Genomic DNA, 20,433 nt, shown 5'->3' on the forward strand with positions numbered 1-20,433 from the left:
TTCACATCACTTTCTGTCTGACATTCACACTGTCATGACCTCCTGACGGCAAAGGCAGAGAGGTTTTCTGTCGTTGAACGTGGCTGGAAAGACCATTACTGATGCTGATCTTGGCACCTGGAGAGGCTCTGACGATAGGCTGTTAATATATCACCAGTGCTGCTTATCAGTGTGCACACTGTGGTGTCAACAGCCCATTTTACTGTTGTTACATTTAATCTATGATGTAACCGGTCTTTGCAGGCACTTCACTATAAAAGAGGTCAAAGCAACAACGACAGTCATTAAGGCGAGTGACAGGTGTCTTGTGAGGACTTCCCATAAAGCTCAGATTGAGTAAAAACAAGATATAAGTAACTGTTTTCTTTTTCATGTTTAAAATACCAGGAGGAATATACTGACAGCTTAATAATATCTAATTTTAAGTGTTTATTTTTAGCCGTGTGCCCAGTCAGTCTGTCAGATCGGTCACTTGGGTCCAGACTAGTCTCACATCACTGGTTCAGGGTGCACGAGTTAACGTTATGGTATAGGTCAGGGGTGGGCAATGGTGATCCTGGAGAGCCACTGTCCTGCATGTTTTAGGTTTCTCTCTACCCTAACACACCTGAGTCTAACAATGATCAAACTGTGACGAGCATCAGCTGCTTGATAACGAGCAAATCATTAAAATCACTTTCCTCAGTGTTCTTAAGGCGCTAATACGAAAACACAGGAGTGAAAACTCGGTTTATAAAAATCATTTTGAGGAAATACATCACAGTCTATGGGAAATACAAGGTGTGTGTGTGTGTGTGTGTGTGTGTGTGTGTGTGTGTGTGTGTGTGTGTGTGTGTGTGTGTGTGTGTGTGTGTGTGTGTGTGTGTGTGTGTGTGTGTGTGTGTGTGTGTGTGTGTGTGTGTGTGTGTGTGTGTGTGTGTGTGTGTGTGATCTAACGTTAGGTATATGTTTGACCACCTGAGGATTAAATGCATTGGTCACAAACAGGTGATGTCATAGTCTGTGGTGCCTATGGTCCGTCCGTGTGTGTGTGTGTGTGTGTCACCGTCACCTCTGGACACTCCTTTACCCACTTCGCCTCCGGTAAACTGGACTAACATTCCCTAACTCTTTGATTTTATCCATTTAAAGCCGATCATCGCTCTGCAGCTACGTAATATAACTGTCTTCCTGACTAATTTGAGCCATTTCGGGAGGTTTCCAGACAAGTTAGCGTAAAATAGGCAAAATCAGGACAGATTATGGCGGAATTTGTATTTTTACTGCCAGGTAAATCAGGGTTTTTGTTTTCACCCGAATGGGGGCGTGGCCTCATGTGTTGCTCTCTTCTATGGGTTTTATTTTTACCTCTGAAAAAGAAAAATGGCATCTAATTCAATTAAGAATATACTGGTGTTCTTATCGGAGTGCCAGAAAAATAGACTCTCCACCTACTGTCAGAAAGAAAAGACAAGTGCTTCAACAGTTGGTCGTAAATCTCTGCTGACAAGGAGGTGATGTAGAAAAATGGGTTCTCAACGCTCGATAAGAGCTTTGCTGTGGCAGCAGTTAGGAGAGGGGACCTTCTGTTTTTACCTTCTGCGCGCATCACAACGTCAAACCCTTAAACTGCCAGAGTTACGGTGTTAACTGTGTCACGCCTCTCCAATCAATATTGCTTCATATCTCAATTTCCTCACACTCCGGTCCCGGTTATGTGCGTTAGCTCTGCATGTTTTCTGGCTAATTTTCATGTTGTTTCTTTACTCCCAAACCGAGGGTTCCTGAACGCAGCGTGCTGCTTTTCTTCTGCTCTCCCTTTCAACTGTAATCAGTCAACAATGTCTCGGAGGCAGGGGGCCTTCAGAAGTCAGCCAGCCTGTTCATTAAAGCCATTAACATTTTTCATCTGTGATTATCCCTGGGAAAAACAATAGGTGTGTGCGTGTGTGTGCGTGTGTGTGCGTGTGTGTGCGTGTGTGTGTGTGTGTGTGTGTGTGTGTGTGTGTGTGTGTGTGTGTGTGTGTGTGTGTTTGTGTTTGTAGGGGATGTTGTAGCAAGAACTCCTGTAAAACCTGTTAGGAAGCACTCACACTGTCCGTCCGTCCCGTGCTTTAGGGTCCTTGTCCCCCCTCCAGGCCCGTTTGTACTCACACTACCTGGGCCTCGGAGAATGCTTCTTGCTGCCTATACGTCATCACGCCGTAACACGTCACACGCATTGACGTAATTGCGATGCGTGGCTTTGTTTCCAGATCTTTCCGTAGACCTCGGAGTTTTTGTGCGTCTTGTCGACTGTTTTTGAATCTTTTCATCGACCAAATCTGCAGTAAACACTCCACCTCCGCATCACACCAACGTGAACCTTTCGCCGCCATTGTTTCAAATGTCCGCGCATGGTCCCTCCTTCTTTTTTCTGTGTCCCAACAGGCGCACATGAAATGACCTCAGAACCGCCGTAGGCCTCGTGCTCGTACACATGCGCACGCTCGTGCTCGTACATGTGCAAACGTGCTTTACAAAAGCCCACCTCTCTTAGAGTGTACTCACACTGTCCTTTTGGCCGCGGCCAAAACCGGCCTAGTACCTTTAAGCCATGTGAGTGCACCCACTCCGCGCTCAACTGCGGCCAGCGGACCGTCCACGGCCCGCTTGAAAGAGGTGGGCTTTAGCGGAGCCGTTTGCACATGTACGAGCACGAGCGTGCGCACGTGTACGAGCACGAGCCCTACGGCAGTAGCGTTGTGTCCGCCTGTTCGGACATGTAAATAGAAGGACGGACCATGCGCGGACATTTAACAACAACAACAATGGTGGTGAAAGGTTCACGTTGGTGTGATGCGGAGGTGGAGTGTTTACTGCAGATTTGGTCGATGAAAATATTCAAAAACAGTCGACAAGACGCACAAAAACTCAGAGGTCTACGGAAAGATCTGGAAACAAAGCCACACACGCAATCAATGCGTGTGACGTGTTACGGCGTGATGGCGTATGGACAGCAAGAAGCATTGGCCGAGGCCCAGGCAGTGTGAGTACAAACAGGGCTGGGGAGAGGGAGGGGGGACAAGTACCCTAAAGTCCGGGTCTCAGTCCGGGAGGACAGTGTGAGCAGGCCCTCAGACGGGCAGTGGACGGCAACCGTACCGCTCCTAGGCGTGGTACGGTTGCACTCACACTGGTCAAAGGAACCAGGCTTTACCTGTAAAACCTGTTTGGGCACGGTACGGATGGACAGTGTGAGTGCGCCCTTAGTTTGATTCTACACAAATGAACACCTTGTGCATCCAGGTTTTCAGTAGCTCTGGTAAAAAAGAAAGTCAGAAGTCATAATGAATGTCTGGCAGCAACTCGTCTCTCTTCTTTTCTTCCTTCAGGCTCTCGCTCTTATTTTCCTCTCTCATTAATCTTCGCCGCTCTCTCTATTCTCCCTCTTTTATGTTCCAGCAGCGAGGCAGCACACTGTGAAAGAAAATTGTCTGCGTCAAAAAACTTTCCATTCCAAATTTGATCAAGGTTGATACTCATAAAATGTAATTTCATTGAGTGTTTACGAGTGTTTCTCAATGGAACTTTTAAATTGCTTAAAAAATTGCTCGGGAAGTCAATATGTTTTCACAATTCCTTCGCCAGGGAAACAAAATAAGGAAACTATAGATGCATTCATGTCTGCCCAATTGATTTAATCAAAGGACGACTGCATTACGGCGGTTGCAAAAAGGTTTTGAAAAGCACACAAAGTGGCCAACTCAATTAGTTTTGCTGCAACACTGTTTTTCTGGTGTGTGAAAGTGCTACTTTCTTTCGCCTCTCGCGCTATTTTGGACCTGTTTTTCTCAACAGCTATTTAAATACCCTGTCCAGCATCCTGCTCTCTCTGTCCGTTTAACATTTTCTGATGCACTTTCCATGATTGGACACAATCGTTGTATTTGCATATCATTACATTTGTTTTGACATGACAACATTTATTCCCTGAAGCTGAATGTTCTCCCCGTGTCTGCGTGGGTTTTCTCCGGGTTCTCCGGTTTCCTCCCACAGTCCAAAGACGTGCAGGTGTTCGGTTCATTGATGACTCTAAATCACCCGTAGGTGTGAATGGTTGTCTGTCTCTGTTCGTCTCTATGTGTCCTGTGATAGACTGGCGTCCTGTCCAGGGTGGACCCCGCCTCATGCCCGATGTCAGCTGGGATCGGCTCCAGCACCCCCGCGACCCCGACCCCGGGATAAGCGGTTGAAGATGAATGAATGAATGAATGAAAGAAAGAAAAAGTTATGTGTAATGAATGAAGTGTTTACGGCCTTCTGCCTTTCCTCCCTGTGCAGGTCAATGCGTTCCTGTCCTTTGTGGTACCCATGGTGGCCATATCTGCGCTGAACGGGGTCATAGCCAATCAGCTGCTGAGAATGTTCCGCGAAGCAGAGCAGGAAAACCGCGTTTGCATCATCGGTGGAAATCCCACCACCCTGAATGTCACCGTGGAGCCCAACCGAGCTCAGTCGCTTCGCCATGGAGTTCTTGTTCTGAGTAAGTGAGCATACTCCCGTTTTACACACATGCACACACACACACACACACACACACACACACACACACACACACGCGCACATAAATAGAGCCTGGTACAAAAAATGGCCTTAAATAGGTTTAATTATGCTGTGAAAACGGCCTGTTTAACATGGGGTCAATGTAAAATTGCTCTATTCTGAAACCTACCTCTAGTGGACACTCGACGAACTGAAATTTTCGGCACTTCCTTATTGGATCAACCGGGAAGTCGCTCGTTCCAGGGTTACTAGTGAAAAGTTGTTGATACTTGACCTGCACATGCGCACGATAGAAGACATCCTCCAGGAAGAGTAGCAACTTTATGAGACAGAAGCTAAAGGGGGTCTTAAAAAACAAACAAACAAACAAACAGTCTTAAGCACTGCCTTTGGTGGTCAAGTTAGGTGAATTAGGTCGTGGGTACAAGCGGCCGAAATGTGTTTCCTCAGGAGGGGGGCTGGAGTCTCCCTTAGAGAGAGGGGGAGAAGTTCAGCATCCGTGAGGAACTCGGAGTAGAGCCGCTGCTCCTTTGCGTTGAAAGGAGCCAGTTGAGGTGGTTCAGGATTATAAAGTAAGGATGAACCCTGGGCGCCTCCCTAGGGAGGTGTTCCAGGCACGTCCAGCTGGGAGGAGGCCTCGGGGAAGACCCAGGACCAGGTGGAGAGATTAGATCTCCACACTGGCCTGGGAACGCCTCAGGATCCCCCAGTTAGAGCTGGTTAATGTGGCCCGGGAAAGGGAAGTTTGGGGTCCCCTGCTAAAGCTGCTGCCCCGAGACCCGACCCCAGATAAGAGGCTGAAGATGAAGATGTTCAGCGGTGTCATTTTCTAAGTGTACATTCATTAGTGTTAAAAATAGTAGTGTGCCATGATGTTTTTCCCTGTTAAGGAGTGTTAATGATTATAACAGCAATTAATAACTCACGACTATGTCAGAAAAAGGGGTATGTAGTTAAATGGTGTCCCCTCAATAAAGCTTACCACAAAGTAACTTAGTGGCTCACAATAATACATGTTTTACCGCTTACCAAAGAGCAATTAAATTAACAGTATATGAAAAATTCATATCATACGGGAAATTAAAACCGGTACCGCCCAGCACCAGATTTTATTCTCAAAATATCAGATGCTGTTTTAAATGCTGACTTTAAGGGACTCGAGCTTTGAAGTTTGACGAGTAACAAACATTTTTACTTGTCTTAAACCTCTTGAGTCCACACCACCGCACAGCAGGAGAAGCAGATAGCACACCCACTTTAAAGCTATCATTAACTTATGTGCTCCATCAAACTGTTAGTGATCTGCACTTCACTCACTCCAACTGAGAAAATGCTGCAAAGCCAAATATTCATCACTGTTATCTAGTGAGTTTTGGAGAGGTAAATCAAATATTGGATTAAGGGCGCACTCACACTGTGCCCCGTGCTTTAGGGTCCTTGTCCCCCCCTCCAGGCCCGTTTGTACTCACACTACCTGGGCCTCGGCGAATGCTTCACATGCATTGATGATGTCATGGCGATGCGTCGCTTTGTTTCCAGATCTTTCCGTAGACCTCAGAGTTTTTGTGCGTCTTGTCGACTGTTTTTGAATCTTTCCATCGACCAAATCTGCAGTAAACACTCCACCTCCACATCACACCAACGTGAACCTTTCACCGCCATTGTTTTAAATGTCAGCGCATGGTCCCTCCTTCTTTTTTCTATGTCCCAACAGGCGCACAGGAAATGACCTCAGAACTACCGTAGGCCTCATGCTCGTACACGTGCGCACGCTCGTGCTCGTAAATGTGCAAACGTGCTTTACAAAAGCCCACCTCTATCAAATGGTCCGTGGCTTCCAAGCTGGCTGCAGCTAGGCGTGGTTCCGTTGCACTCACACTGGTTAAACCAACTAGGCTTTACCCGTGAAACCTGTTTGTCACTGACACTGTCCATCTGTACCGTGCCCAGAGTGCGCCCTAACTTCCAAAGCAACCAACACTGTTTGACATGCTGACCCCCTCGCCAAAAAACAAAAGTAATATTTTGTGCCATGTTTTGGCCAAAACAACATAATGTACTGTATGTCTGACAACTCCCTATGTTTATGTGAATCAAATCACACTCTTACAATTACATTTGGTACATTTTGTAACTACAAGATTTAATGTTATTTAACATTTGATACCAGGAGATCTACAACGCTTTAAGCCTTAAAGTGTAATTCCAGAGTAAAATCATCCCATGGTCTTTTTCAGCTATTGCACATATATCAAATAAGCCATTTTCATGTATTAACTATTAACGGAGAAATCCTGGGCAGTCTCAAACAGCTGGACGTGGCTAACACTGATTAGCTCATGGCAGTACGCCGAAGGCATTAAAAGGGTTTTTTTAATAACTACCAACTCAAAATAACACCAAACCTCTACAGTAGAATGATAAGTATAAAACAAAGCACCAACAACGTAGTTAGCGAATCCAGAGTTTATTAAAGTGTAGATTACCAAAGTCAGTCCAAAAGGAAGGAGCCTATTGATGATTTATTTCCATAAAACACGTAAACTTTGTGGTTTGTGGCAGTTTGGTGAAACATAAGTTAATAATAGATGGAAAAGATTTGGGAAAAGTCCCAGACAGCAAATTTCCCTGCAACACCGTAGAGGTAGCATCAGTTGCGGTGTGTGGGCACCGAAGAAGAACGTTTATGCTGCCAATAGAGGGACATTTTTCGCCGTATCATTGAATACAGCAACACGCTGTGTGACTGCTATGGAAGATTCCCCATCCCTCAACAACCACACCATACTGGACACTTTTTTCCCATGTCTCCAGCATCAATAGGAATAGGCAACTGATTCCTAAATAAATCATCAATCGATTGGTTCACATGGAGGGGAGAGCGTCTGGGTAGGAAGGATGGTTTGGGGGCGAAATGCAATGCAATTGCAGCACCGACCCTTCGGTTACCAGGCTACAACCACAGCAGGGAAGAAAACACATCCATTTAATGACAATCCAATTAGATTCACGATGCCACGGAATTTCAATTATGATAAGAAGATAATTTAAAATGATTTTTCATCCTACTCTGATAGCGATTGCCGTCTTTATCGCATAGACGTCATGTAGAGACTGATTCATCGTCTCTGTAATGTGTCTCACGTTCTGTACTGACTGAGACATTGATCAGATCCCCCCCCCACCCCATCCTTCTTTCAACACCTTTTGATTTATGTGTGTGTGTGTGTGTGTGTGTGTGTTCAACTTGAGTACCTATCCAACGGTAGACCAGGGGACATTTGGAGTTTTTCCTTTAATTGTTCCCCTAAAAAAAACATTTAACATCAAACCTTTAATCCACCCCTCCCCAAAAACGACCCAAAGAAAGATGGAGGACAGAAGCTTTCAGCAGATGATCTGTGTGTGAAGGTAAAGAGCTGTTTGTCACCGTGGCTGTAACCAAAGAATCAAACAGAAGAAACACCACGACAAGAACAAGGACCTGCACTGGAAAGGTTCAACGTTACACATCTGGAGAGAAGGGAACACATGCACATTTGCAGTCTTTTTTTTTTTAGTAGATATTTAGTTTGGCACCGCAACTTTGTCCCGGTTTTTAAATTTGGCCCACTGTGAGCTGGAGTTTGACATCTCCCAGGAGATTCAACAATCTAACCTCAACGAACAACTGTTCACAAACGGCCTCCTGTGACTCCAACGACTGTCGTTCAGACTCAATAGAGCACTAACAAAGAAGAAACCAACTTCCACCAACGACTGTCACTCTAACGACGGTCGTTGGCACTTGGAGCACAAAGGGTTCCAGTGACATCATCGGCCTTGTGAGAGGTTAAATACCTGGATCTCACACCAGATAGTTGGACAAGTCCCAGCCTGGTCCTAGTCCTGATCCTGATCCAGTCCCAGCCTGGTCCTGGTCCAGTCCCAGCCTGGTCCTGGTCCTGGTCCAGTCCCAGCCTGGTCAGATGCGTACATGTACTGATGAAGCCTCTTGGATGAGAGGTGAAACGTCTTCCTGGACAAATAACCAAGTCCAGTTGCTTTTGACTGAAATTGCTTTGAGGATAACGACGACCTGGACACATGAGAACATTCACAGGCTGACATAAAGATATAGATATTTCAGGGACAATTTATGCACAATACAAATCTACATGTCTGGTATTTTCAACATACACGTTATAATCATCTGAACAATGTGCACAATTTGCAAAAAAAGCCATCTACCTTTCTGCGTAAGTTGTATGTTGTTATGTGCGTATTGATACTTATCTGTCTACTACAGTATATTCGTCTTCTTGGCCCTAACACTATCTTTTTCTCTTTTGTTCAGGAGTGGTGGTCATAGCCTTTGTGGTCTGCTGGCTGCCCTATCACGCTCGCCGCCTCATGTTCTGCTACGTCTCTGACTGGTCTGAGTGAGTAATGATTTTTTCCAGCCTCTCATGCAAGGGAAGCGCGGGTGGTGTGTGTGCTCACTGCAGAAACACACTAATGCTTCCTATGTAGCAGGTGCAGATGGATGACAGTAGATATCATCTGATGCCACGTATTTTAATGTGTTTCCTTCGCAGTCTCTAAATAACAACAGGTGTGGTTTGTACGGGTGTAATGGCTTCAGGAAAACAATACACCAAAAATGTCTGTCTGGAAAAAAAAAACCTAGACAACAAATTTCTACACTGCACTTTTATCAGCTCTATCAGTGACAGGATGAGCAGCTGCTATACAACATGTTAAATACCCTCAAACAGCATTAAGGGCGCACTCACACTGTCCTTCCGCACTGGACCAAAACAGGTTTTTCGGGTCAAGCCTAGTGCGTTTGACCAGTGTGAGTGCAACCGCTCCGGGCATAACTGCGGCCAGATGGCCGCCCACGGCCCGTCTGAGAGAGGTGGGCTTTTGTAGAGCACGTTTGCATATGTACGAGCACGAGCGTGCGCACGTGTACGAGCACGACGCCTACCGCGGTTCTGACGTAATTTATGTGCGCCTGTTAGAAAAAAGAAGGACGGACCATGCACGGACATTTAACAACAACAACAATGGCGGCGAAAGGTTCACGTTGGTGTGATGCGGAGGTGGAGTGTTTACTGCAGATTTGGTCGATGAAAATATTCAAAAACTCTGAGGTCTGTGGAAAGATTTGTAAACAAAGCGACGCATCGCGATGACGTCAATCAATGCGTGTGACGTGTTACGGCGTGATGACGTATGGACAGGCAAGAAGCATTTGCGCTTCACTTCCAGCTGACGACTGGCTCACGTTAAATACTGTTGTAAAATTAATTGATCGGTCCAAATGATTGGTTCCCCTGTATGATTCATCACTTGGCATGGCGCAGGCTGATCGCTGACACATTCGGCAACTAACCTGGCAACCCGACTGCTGGAGTTGTTTTTTGTTGTTGCAACTACGATCTTGAGACGCTAGATGGCGGAGTTCTGCTCATTTTCCATAGTCAACCTTTAACACATGAAAACACACTTTGGGAAGACTATTCAGGAAGCGGATAACGACAACATATCCTCATGTTTCTATTTACCATATTTGCTTACGTGGGCGACACGGTACTCTGGTGGTCAGGCAGCGAGAAGGTTCCTGGTTCAAATTCCGGCTAGGGCCCTTCTTTGCAGAGTTTGCATGTTCTCCTCGTGTCTGCGCGGGTTTTCTCCGGGTTCTCCGTGCACATGTTAGGTTAATTGATGACTCTAAAATCACCCGTAGGTATGAAAGTTTGTCTGTCTCTGTTCGTCTCTATGTGTCCTGTGATAGACTGGCGTCCTGTCCAGGGTGTACCCCGCCTCACGCCCGATGTCAGCTGGGATCGGCTCCGGCCCCCCCGCGACCCCGACAGGGACAAGCGATTAAAGATGAAGGAATGAATATTTGCTTATCTCTAAATAACAGAAGAAAGACATTTAGATTGATTGAGTTAGTACTGGTGTAATGGCCGCGGCATAAACAGATATGTGCTCCAAGCGCTCTGGTCACTAAACGCCATTAACCAGGAATTCAAATTCATTTCACACTACTCTGGTCTTTCCTGGCTGTACATCTTAACCTCTCGGTATGGGGAATCTGACACATGAACATAAAACTATAAATGAGAAAACCGTACGGGATCCTTATAACACAGATTCACTATTAACCTACTGCCTTTATAAATCTATAAATCAGGCGGCGCCACACATACATGGTGCACACACCCGCACATAGACCTTCACATGCAAGAGCATTTACACACACTATCACTGAAAAAAAGACCCTATTATGCACCAGCACACTAATATTGGCTGTAGCCGTCATTTAGAGGGTCATCAGTTAAGAGCGTCTGACAAAGAGGAGCAGGACAGATACATCTTCCTGATGAGATTGCCTTCATTTAACTCTCTCTCTCTCTCTCTCTCTCTCTTTCCTGGTTGCTAATCCCTCCAATATACTATATATTGTTCCCTAATTAAATCAAATGGACACGTTTTCAGTAAATAACTGTTAGTGCTGTAAAAACCTTGTATTTCTAATCTATATGAAGGATAAACAAAGAGCACGTTTCCTGTTTCTGGGGTTTCCTCTTCTCCTCTCTGTCGCTGCCTGAGGACGAACACTGAACACACATTACTCATCAGCCCGCTGCTCTAATTACAACTCTGGTGTTTGTCTTTGGCTTTTTATACACTTCTGTGTATTTGTTCACAGTTGGGAATTTTCTATTCTTTGCAAAGAAGAAGCAGGCATTAGTTTGGTTTTGTGTAATCCCATTGTGTGACACTAAAAACATTTTGAGCATTCATTTCTAATTCACCTGAGAAGCAACACAACTTTAAGGGTGCACTCACACTGTCCTTCCGCACCGGGCCACAACAGGTTATTCGGGTCAAGCCTAGTGAGTTTGACCAGTGTTAGTGCAACCGATCCTCGTATAACTGCGGCCAGCTGGCCGTCCACGGCCCGTCTGAGAGAGGTGGGCTTTTGTAGAGTTCGTTTGCACATGTACGAGCACGAGGCCTACGGCGGTTCTGACGTAATTTATGTGCGCCTGTTCGGACATAGAAAATAGAAGGAGGGACCATGCGCGGACATTTAACAACAACAACAATGGCGGTGAAAGGTTGACGTTGGTGTGATGCGGAGGTGGAGTGTTTACTGCAGATTTGGTCGCTGAAAAGATTCAAAAACAGTCGACAAGACGCACAAAAACTCTGAGGTCTATGCAAAGATTTGTAAACAGAACGACAAATTACAATGACGTCATCAATGCATCAATACCCCAAATAGTTTTGAGAGGGGATACAGGTGAAAGTTTGCATGTTCTCCCCGTGTCTGCGTGGGTTTTCTCCGGGTTCTCCGGTTTCCTCCCACAGTCCAAAGACGTGCAGGTGTTCGGTTCATTGATGACTCTAAATCACCCGTAGGTGTGAATGGTTGTCTGTCTCTGTTCGTCTCTATGTGTCCTGTGATAGACTGGCGTCCTGTCCAGGGTGGACCCCGCCTCACGCCCGATGTCAGCTGAGATGGGCTCCAGCCCCCCGCGACCCGACAGGGACGAGCGGTTGAAGATGAATGAATTTGTTAGAATACATAACTTATTCATAAGAAATTGATGTGCTTATTATATCACTGTGCAACTTTTTGCCTCCAACGTTGGCTGTTAAACTATGAGCAGCCATTTGTCTTTAGAAAATGTGGAATATGCTAATACAGTGTTTGTGTGTGTTTTCTGCATCATGCCGGCAATGGAGGCATTGAGGCAAACAATGTTATTATTCAGGCACCCAACCACAGAGTTCAGCACAGCCATCATAAACACAGCATCAACTCCTGCAGAGAGTCAACTCCTGCATATTAAAGCCTTCTTCAGTTTTGCTACATTTCAGATGCAAATAGGTGCTGTAGGGGGAACTACCACAGAGCCTGTTATAAGTCATTATGCCAGGTGTTAATATACCTGTCTGTCTGCGGACAGATTTTGTCATATTTGTGCAAGATGTGGTCCCAAAACTCAGTGGAGTGTAATCGAGAGCAATGGCAATGGAAGTAGGAGGGTAGAGAGTTTGGCAAGGACCTCAGCTCCCCCACTGTATGCTAAGTCGATTTGGCACTGCTGCTGGTGTGATTCAAGACAAGATGGCCTCCGGTTACCAGCAGCAACAGGGAGGCTGGTATCATTTTCACCTTGTGTGCGCGTCAACAAGCATGGCAGGATAGAAGAGAGCAACCCTACGTCACGTAAAACGCTGCGCTGAGAAGAGCTCAGTGTTCTTTAGGTGCTAATATGAAAAACAGGAGTGAAAACTCAGATTATAAAAATCAATTTGAGGAAATACATCACAGTCAGACAGGAAATACAAGTAATATTTGTGTGTGTGTGTGTGCGTGTGCGTGTCATCATGGTACAATGTGGTCCTGAAGACACCTGCTGTAGTGGGAGCTACCACAGAGGAAGTTTTCCGTATTTTTGTGCATCATGTTTTTGTCTGCATCTCCTTGCGGACAGATTTTGTTGCCGCGACAGGGACGCAACTGTCCAAGACACAGTTCTGAAGCTCTGAATTGGCGATCAAATAAAGGTCACGGTCGAAGTGGCATGAGCTACGGTAGCAGAAGTAAAATAAGGTTGCTTTGTCAAAGTCAGTTTCGGAAAGGACATTTCTCCTCTTCTCTTCTGCTTGCCTGTCGGGATGTCCTTGACTATTAATCCAGTCAGACACTTATGGAGACAGGGTAGACAGAGACAGTGACTGAGTGGATTGGGTCTTTGACCAAATCTGTACTTTGACAATGAGTCATTGCACTGAACACAATGGAAGTACGTTTGCAGAAATGTCCTTAACTGAGGGCGCACTCCCACTGTCAGTCCGTACCGTGCCCCATGCTTTAGGGTACTTGTCCCCCCCTCCAGGCCCGTTTCTACTCACACTACCTGGGCCTCGGCGAATGCTTCCCTTCCTATACGTCATCACGATTTAATTTGTGACACCTGTTAAGTGGGTGTGGTTAATAAAAGGCCTGCGCGCAGCTGAGTCTGTTTGAAGCCATGAGAAGCAGCAGAATGTGTCGTGTTGTTTCTTGTTTTCTGTCCAAGTTCGATCGGTGCTGTGAAAACTGGGTTTGCAACGAGTAGCCGCTGTGAGGTGCTGCTCTGCCGACATAAACTAATTGTAAATACTTTTCATATGCATATATCTGTACGTCCATATTATCCTAAAATACATATTTAGATGGACGTTGATGGCTGTGTGGCTTTAAACCTGCCCCACAGGAGCTAAGTGGGCCATCAGATCTGAAGCTGCCGCGAGTGTGTCTGAGTGTGAGGGGAGCCAGACGTACCCGATAGAACGAAATGAAAAATAAGCTTGGGTCCAGGCTCGGTAATAGCAGCGCTCTCTGTTAAATGTATGCCAGTGAGATCGGTCCTGGACGAATCTGCCACCAGAGGAAATTGACGGATGAATCACCACATTTGAAAATGCTGCACCTGTTTGTGTAATTACAATAAAAGATATCTGCAGCTTGAGGGATTGTGATCAAAATTTACCAGCGCAGAGACTATCATCATCATCATCATCATCATCATCATCATCATCATCATCTGTCATCCGGACCCACATATATATACTTGAGTATACGTAATGAAAAGGTCAGCTATCGTCGTCGTCCCTCTCCCTCGATTCTTCCCTCATCCATCTTTAATGGAGTCCCTGTATGCAGACAGACGCGCACATGATTGACTTTCTGCACACTTCAGTGACCCAGAGAAGCACAGATCAATACGCCAGATTCTAGTAACTGAGATGACACTCGGGATTATTTACACTGTGTGTGAGGACGTTGATGTGTTATGACTTGTAACCTTTTGCTTTACGTGTGTTAAGTCGTCCTATTCTTCTTCTTGTGATACACACCCGGCTATTTTGTGTCCGTTCACCCTTGCTCTGTCTGTAAACATAAAGAAATACAATCAACACTGAGTCATCTCATGAGACGTATGGATAGATGAGAGTGTAAGATCTCTCTGGTGCTCGCTCTGGTGCTCGCTCTGGTGCTGTAAACTGAAATCAGTATATACTGTGTATCGTGTACTGTATGTTTTTGACCTATTAGGTTACACGTACAGTGAAGATCACGATTAGAGGACACAGTATCTGTACTAGCATGTTTTTTGTGTTTAAATAACCAAGGGACTTCAACAAAAACCTTTATTTTGTGATCGAAATTAGAGAACAAAGTATTAATTCTTGATTTATTCTGAAATACTGTTATTTTTTATTGTTCAGAATTTGATACCAAATCTGCAGTAAACACTCCACCTCCGCATCACACCAACGTGAACCGCCATTGTTGTTGTTGTTAAATGTCCGCGCATTGTCCGTCTTTTTCTCTTTTTTTTTGACGTCAGAACCGCCGTAGGCCGCGTGCTCGCACACGTGCGCACGCTTGTGCTCGTACATATGTAAACACGCTTTAACAGATGTCCACCTCTCTCAAACGGGACGTGGACTCACACTGGTCAAACAAACTAGGCTTTACCCGTAAAACCTGTTTGGGCACGGTACGGAAGGACAGTGTGAGTGCGCCCTTACACACGGTGACATCTGTTGGTCGTAAAACACTGATAACATCTACTGGTGTTATAAACATTGGGAACTGTGTTTGTTCTTGTTGTAACTTGATGTCACTGTATATATGGTCAAGCTATCTGGAGGAACGATGACAGACCTTGTTGTTGAGCGTCTCTCCTCCATGCATGTAGCCTAGTACAGATATGATTCACTCAACACCGATGAATCTATTTTTGGAAGAATTTCTTTCACACTGAAACTCTGTGACAACAGGTTGCCCTGTCAGCAAGAGAGTGTGGGCGTTCCAAGTCAGTGATTTTAAGACAACATTGAAACTTTACGCACACAGATTAATTTAAGTCCCTTAAACAAGCAGGTCGTAAATGTAAAACACGTGCACGAGAGGAAAGGATTATGTGACACCTCTAAATGGGGAATCTGTTCAGCACTGCAGCTGGAGTTGCTCGCCAGTTCAGTGCTGAACAGTACAAGGATCTGTCTCTGCACACAGTGTCTCATCATTGAGGACAATATTGACTGAAAGCCCACTCTGCAGTGACCAAACCTCTCACTAGCAGAAAGAATGAGAAGGCTAGACTTGCCTTTGCAGAGGAGCATGTTGTGTGGACAGAGTAGCAGTACTAGGTAGTAGCAGTACTCGGCATTTTGAAAGACAGGAAGTCAATGCCTTGTATCAACGTTCAAAGGATATATGCTAATGATGTGCTCCAGTTAGTAGCGCGCCACTTAAGGTCAAAGCATGACTCCTTGCTCTCAGGTATCAGTCTACCACTGCCACAGGAAAAAGGGACTCTGACGCTTGAAGCTGCTCACACAAATGTGTCAAAAAGCGAATTATGTTCAAAGTCATGAATCTAAATCTATCGCTCTACCTATCTATGTATGTTATCCCACAACTGTATCTCCACTAAACTGACTTGTATTATTATATATTTATATGTTGTAGTCTCTTTAATTCTCCCCTCAGCCTCCATTTGATTTTTTCCTTACCATCTCTGGACCCATTTCCTGTTCCATCTTATGTAATCTTTATATCCTTAATGTCCCTCTACCCTCCCGCTGTGCAGCTTAATCTCCCTCTTACTTCTCTCCAACAGCAATCAGAGAGTCAGATCACTCAGTGAGAGTTTTTTCTAACTGTGTATCGCAGAGCAAACATACATTTCCATATACAGTTTTTCTCAGTTGGGTCAATCCTCGAAAGACCGTTTGTTACCAGTTTACAACAGAAATAGCCTTTTTTCCTACTTTGGTACAATTTTCAAGTGTTTTAAGATATTTAGGCAAACGAAAGCGCAGTTGTCTAAAATTTAAACAAGTATTGGTTGTATACTGTATGTCTTTATGATCAAAAAAGATTGTTTCTATTTGTTTTTGAATAATTGTACTCTCCAAGATATGTTTGAATTATTTCATTGTAAGTCATTACATGCAGAATATTCCATCGAATAGTGTGTTTCATAAATCGCATTGATATGGAGTGGCTGTAGAGTCGGCTAAGGGCGCACTCACACTGTCCATCCGTACCGTGCCCATACTGGTTCCAGGGGTAGAGTCTAGTTCGTTTGACCAGTGTGAGTGCAACCGTACCGCGCCTATTTGCAGCACGCTTGCCGTCCACGGACCGTTTGGGAGAGGTGGGCTTTCGTAAAGCACGTCTGCACATGTACGAGCACGAGGCCTACGGCGGTTCTGACGTAATTTAATGTGCGCCTGTTGGGACATAGAAAAAAGAAGGAGGGACCATGCGCGGACATTTCAAACAATGGCGTTCACGGCGAAAGGTTCACGTTGGTGTGATGCGGAGGTGGAGTGTTTACTGCAGATTTGGTCGATGAAAAGATTCAAAAACAGTCGACAAGACGCACAAAAACTCAGAGGTCTATGGAAAGATTTGTAAGCAAAGCGACGAATCACGATGACGTCATCAATGCGTGTGACGTGTTACGGCGTGATGACGTATAGGCAGCAAGAAGCATTCTCCGAGGCCCAGGTAGTGTGAGTACAAACGGGCCTGGAGGGGGGGACAAGGACCCTAAAGCACGGGGCACGGGACAGACGGACAGTGGGAGTGCGCCCTAAATTCATACCCAGGATTCTTCCTCTGTTGAATTCAGAGAGTGTTACTGTAGGTGTGAGGTGAATGAACATCTGTGACCGCACAGATCAGGGCAACAGGATGTCCAGTGATTTAGCACTGCAATCTTATTTTTCGTTAATGTAATATTACTACCACATTCAACTGGTCTGTATGTAATGTAGTGTAACCATTGCAGGGAAAATTAAAGTGTCTTAATTGTCAGATTACATGTAAATCCATGTAATTTTGGTACACAATAAGAAACAGTTAGCTTCAGATAAATTTCAGTGTCATTGGAACATGTAACAAGATAAGGAAAACACTTTTCAACATCTCAACATGTTGACCACCTAGCTTTGCACAAAGTCAAAGGAAAGAGTCGAGAGAGATGTGCCAAAGCAATCGAGAAAAGCTGTAATTTCAGAGGCTGGAGGGAAGCCCACGCTGCAAACTTGGGTCACTTGCTCCGTAGCTGATCTGTTAATGACGTTGGAACTTCTGGTAGTGGACCAGCAAGGCGTCAAATGAGCAGATTATCGTGTTAGTGTAGTAAATGCTGACCAGCCATTAGTGCTCACCAGGCATCACTCTCTGGTTGGCTGAACAAATCTTTTCGCCTGTCGATTCTTAACACTTGAATTATCTGCCCAGTGGATTAAAGCAAACTTAGAGCAGCACATTAAATATTACTATATTTACAGTTAAACAAGGAGAGGCCTTACCAGAACTGTAGTGTCATTTTTGCTTCAGTCCCCCTCGTCTACATCTTTACCACTGTGTGTATGTTTATGCATTGTTGTTTAATGCCATATATTTATATTGTGGTGTGGTGGTTAGCACTGTTGCCTCACAGCAAGACGGTTCCTGGTTTGAATCCCGGCTGGGGTCCTTCTGTGTGGAGTTTGCATGTTGTCCCCGTGTCTGCGTGGGTTTTCTCCGGGTTCTCCGGTTTCCTCCCACAGTCCAAAGACGTGCAGGTGTTCGGTTCATTGATGACTCTAAATCACCCGTAGGTGTGAATGGTTGTCCGTCTCTGTTCGTCTCTATGTGTCCTGTGATAGACTGGCGTCCTGTCCAGGGTGGACCCCGCCTCACGCCCGATGTCAGGGACAAGCAGTTGAAGATGAATGATGATGATGACCTGTGTTAAACATGTCGCACCTACCAATGGCTCTCTGTCTCTCTGTTTTCTTACAGTGACTTGTATGATTTCTACCACTATTTCTACATGTTGACCAACGTCCTGTTTTACGTCAGCTCCGCCATCAATCCGATCCTCTACAACCTGGTCTCGGCCACCTACCGCCAGATCTTCTTCTCCACGCTGCGCTACTTCTGCATGCCCTGCCGCCACTCACCCAGGGGGCACCCCCACCCCTTAACCCGTCACTCCATCAGCATTTCCAGCAACCACACCCTCTCCACCAACATCATCAAAGAGACGGCGTACTGATCGGACTGCAGTGAAATACACCGTCTCTGTTATAAACCCATCCGCCGCCACTTTGTGATTACTGGTGTTACTTCATCAAGGAAATTCTGGAGCTAGTTTGGAGACTGTTGGCACAAGCTGATCCAGATCTGGAAATTCATTTCAGACGTCACAATGTGTTAATGTGTGTTGTGTCTTTATTCAATTAATGAGTTTGTAGAATATAAAAAAATGGAATTGAATAAAGAAGTAATGGGGAAAAAAGGACATTCAGATAGTAAAAGACCATCTTTTAAAAGGGAAACTGATGTAAATGTTTTATACAGTTTAGTTCTATGTGAATGTTTTTAGTGGATCAATCATTCACACTCGCTCGGTGCTGTACAGCGAATTCTACTGTTTCAGTGTTTTTTTTACGAATCAACTTCAAAACCTCTTGAAAGTACTTTCTCTACGACACTGGCCTCTGGCGACGCTTACCACTTCTACAAAGGTTTGGATGTAACCTGTTTTTGTGCTCTTTTGGACTTCACAGGGTAGTCTATAGTTCATTTCCCTGCTCATGATAACTGCACTGGGGGGTTAGAAGGTAAAGATAAGGTATTTCCGTTTGAAAACCTGTATTTTTAATTTAACCAAGCATCCAGTATCAAATGTCTACGCGTCTGGCCTTTGTAAGATACTACACCACTTGAAATTTCAGCAAGAAATTATCCTTTTAACAGTGGATAGACCTCCTGCCTCAGCAGTTATACATGCATTTAGAGCATAGACTGTATAATGGACATAGACGCCGCGACGTCACCCAGAGCCAAAATGAAACTCAAAATGGGCGGCTCCCAGTGGCTCTGGCCGTTGCCATCTTGGCAACTTGACTCCACCGGATCCCAGCTTATCCAAAAAAGGTGGAGCCAATGTGGGCTGAATGAAGCCGAGCTCAAAAGCTCTAAGCTAGCAAAAGCTAACAAGCTAGAAAGACCAATTTCACTGAAAAGGAAAACCGAGGGCGTGGCCGGGAGATTGAGCATCTGTGGATAAGAGAACTGATAATTATACATTTTATTTGAGGGCGCCTTTCAAGATACCCTAAGATATATATACTAAAATGTAAAAACATCTAAAACACTTAAACATCAGTAAAGGCAAACAAGAGACATGAGAAGGACAGACATGTATAAAAACAAGTGGCTCGGTATAGGACGGGGTAGGCAACTCCGGTCCTAAAGAGCCACTGTCCTGCATGTTTTAGGTTTCTCTCTGCTCCAACACACCTAGTGTCTAATGATCTGCTCGTTATCAAGCAGCTGATGCTCGTCACAGTTTGATCATTGTTAGACTCAGGTGTGTTAGGGTAGGGAGAAACCTAAAACATGCAGGACAGTGGCTCTCCAGGACAGGAATCACCCACCACTGGTAAAGGACAGGGGTGGGTAATTCCAGTCCTGGAGAGCCACTGTCCTGCATGTTTTAGGTTTCTCTCTGCTCTAACACACCTGAGTCTAATGATGTGCTCGTTATCAAGCGGCTGATGCTCGTCACAGTTTCATTATTGTTAGACTCAGGTGTGTTAGGGTAGGGAGAAACCTAAAACATGCAGGACAGTGGCTCTCCAGGACCGGGATTGCCCGTCCCTGGTCTCTTGCATCCTCTTGTCTTTGTCCCGAGCAGCCTCGAAGCAAAGCTTTTGTTGAACAAAATCAGATTAGTGGGTTCTTGTACTCTAAAATATAATTTTTATGTATACAGAATGTACGATCATGTCTTGTAATAGTTCCCTGCATTCATTTAAAATGTGAATGTGAGGAGA

At 45.1% G+C, this 20,433-nt stretch overlaps 1 protein-coding gene across 1 annotated transcript in view; it reads left to right on the plus strand.

The window, feature by feature from the left end:
- The window catches only part of ntsr1 (neurotensin receptor 1 (high affinity)), a gene marked incomplete at both ends in the record, with an annotated part of 42,285 nt that extends 23,638 nt beyond the window's left edge, over positions 1 to 18,647 (plus strand). The window contains 3 exons of the mRNA XM_083920135.1: positions 4,303 to 4,504; positions 8,861 to 8,945; positions 18,392 to 18,647. Of these exons, the coding sequence (XP_083776261.1) occupies positions 4,303 to 4,504; positions 8,861 to 8,945; positions 18,392 to 18,647 (543 nt within the window). The remainder of the gene's footprint in view (positions 1 to 4,302; positions 4,505 to 8,860; positions 8,946 to 18,391) is intronic.
- Positions 18,648 to 20,433: the final 1,786 nt, after the last annotated feature.

Source organism: Echiichthys vipera (assembly GCF_963691815.1).
Source record: "Echiichthys vipera genome assembly, chromosome: 9".
NCBI lineage: Eukaryota > Metazoa > Chordata > Actinopteri > Perciformes > Trachinidae > Echiichthys > Echiichthys vipera.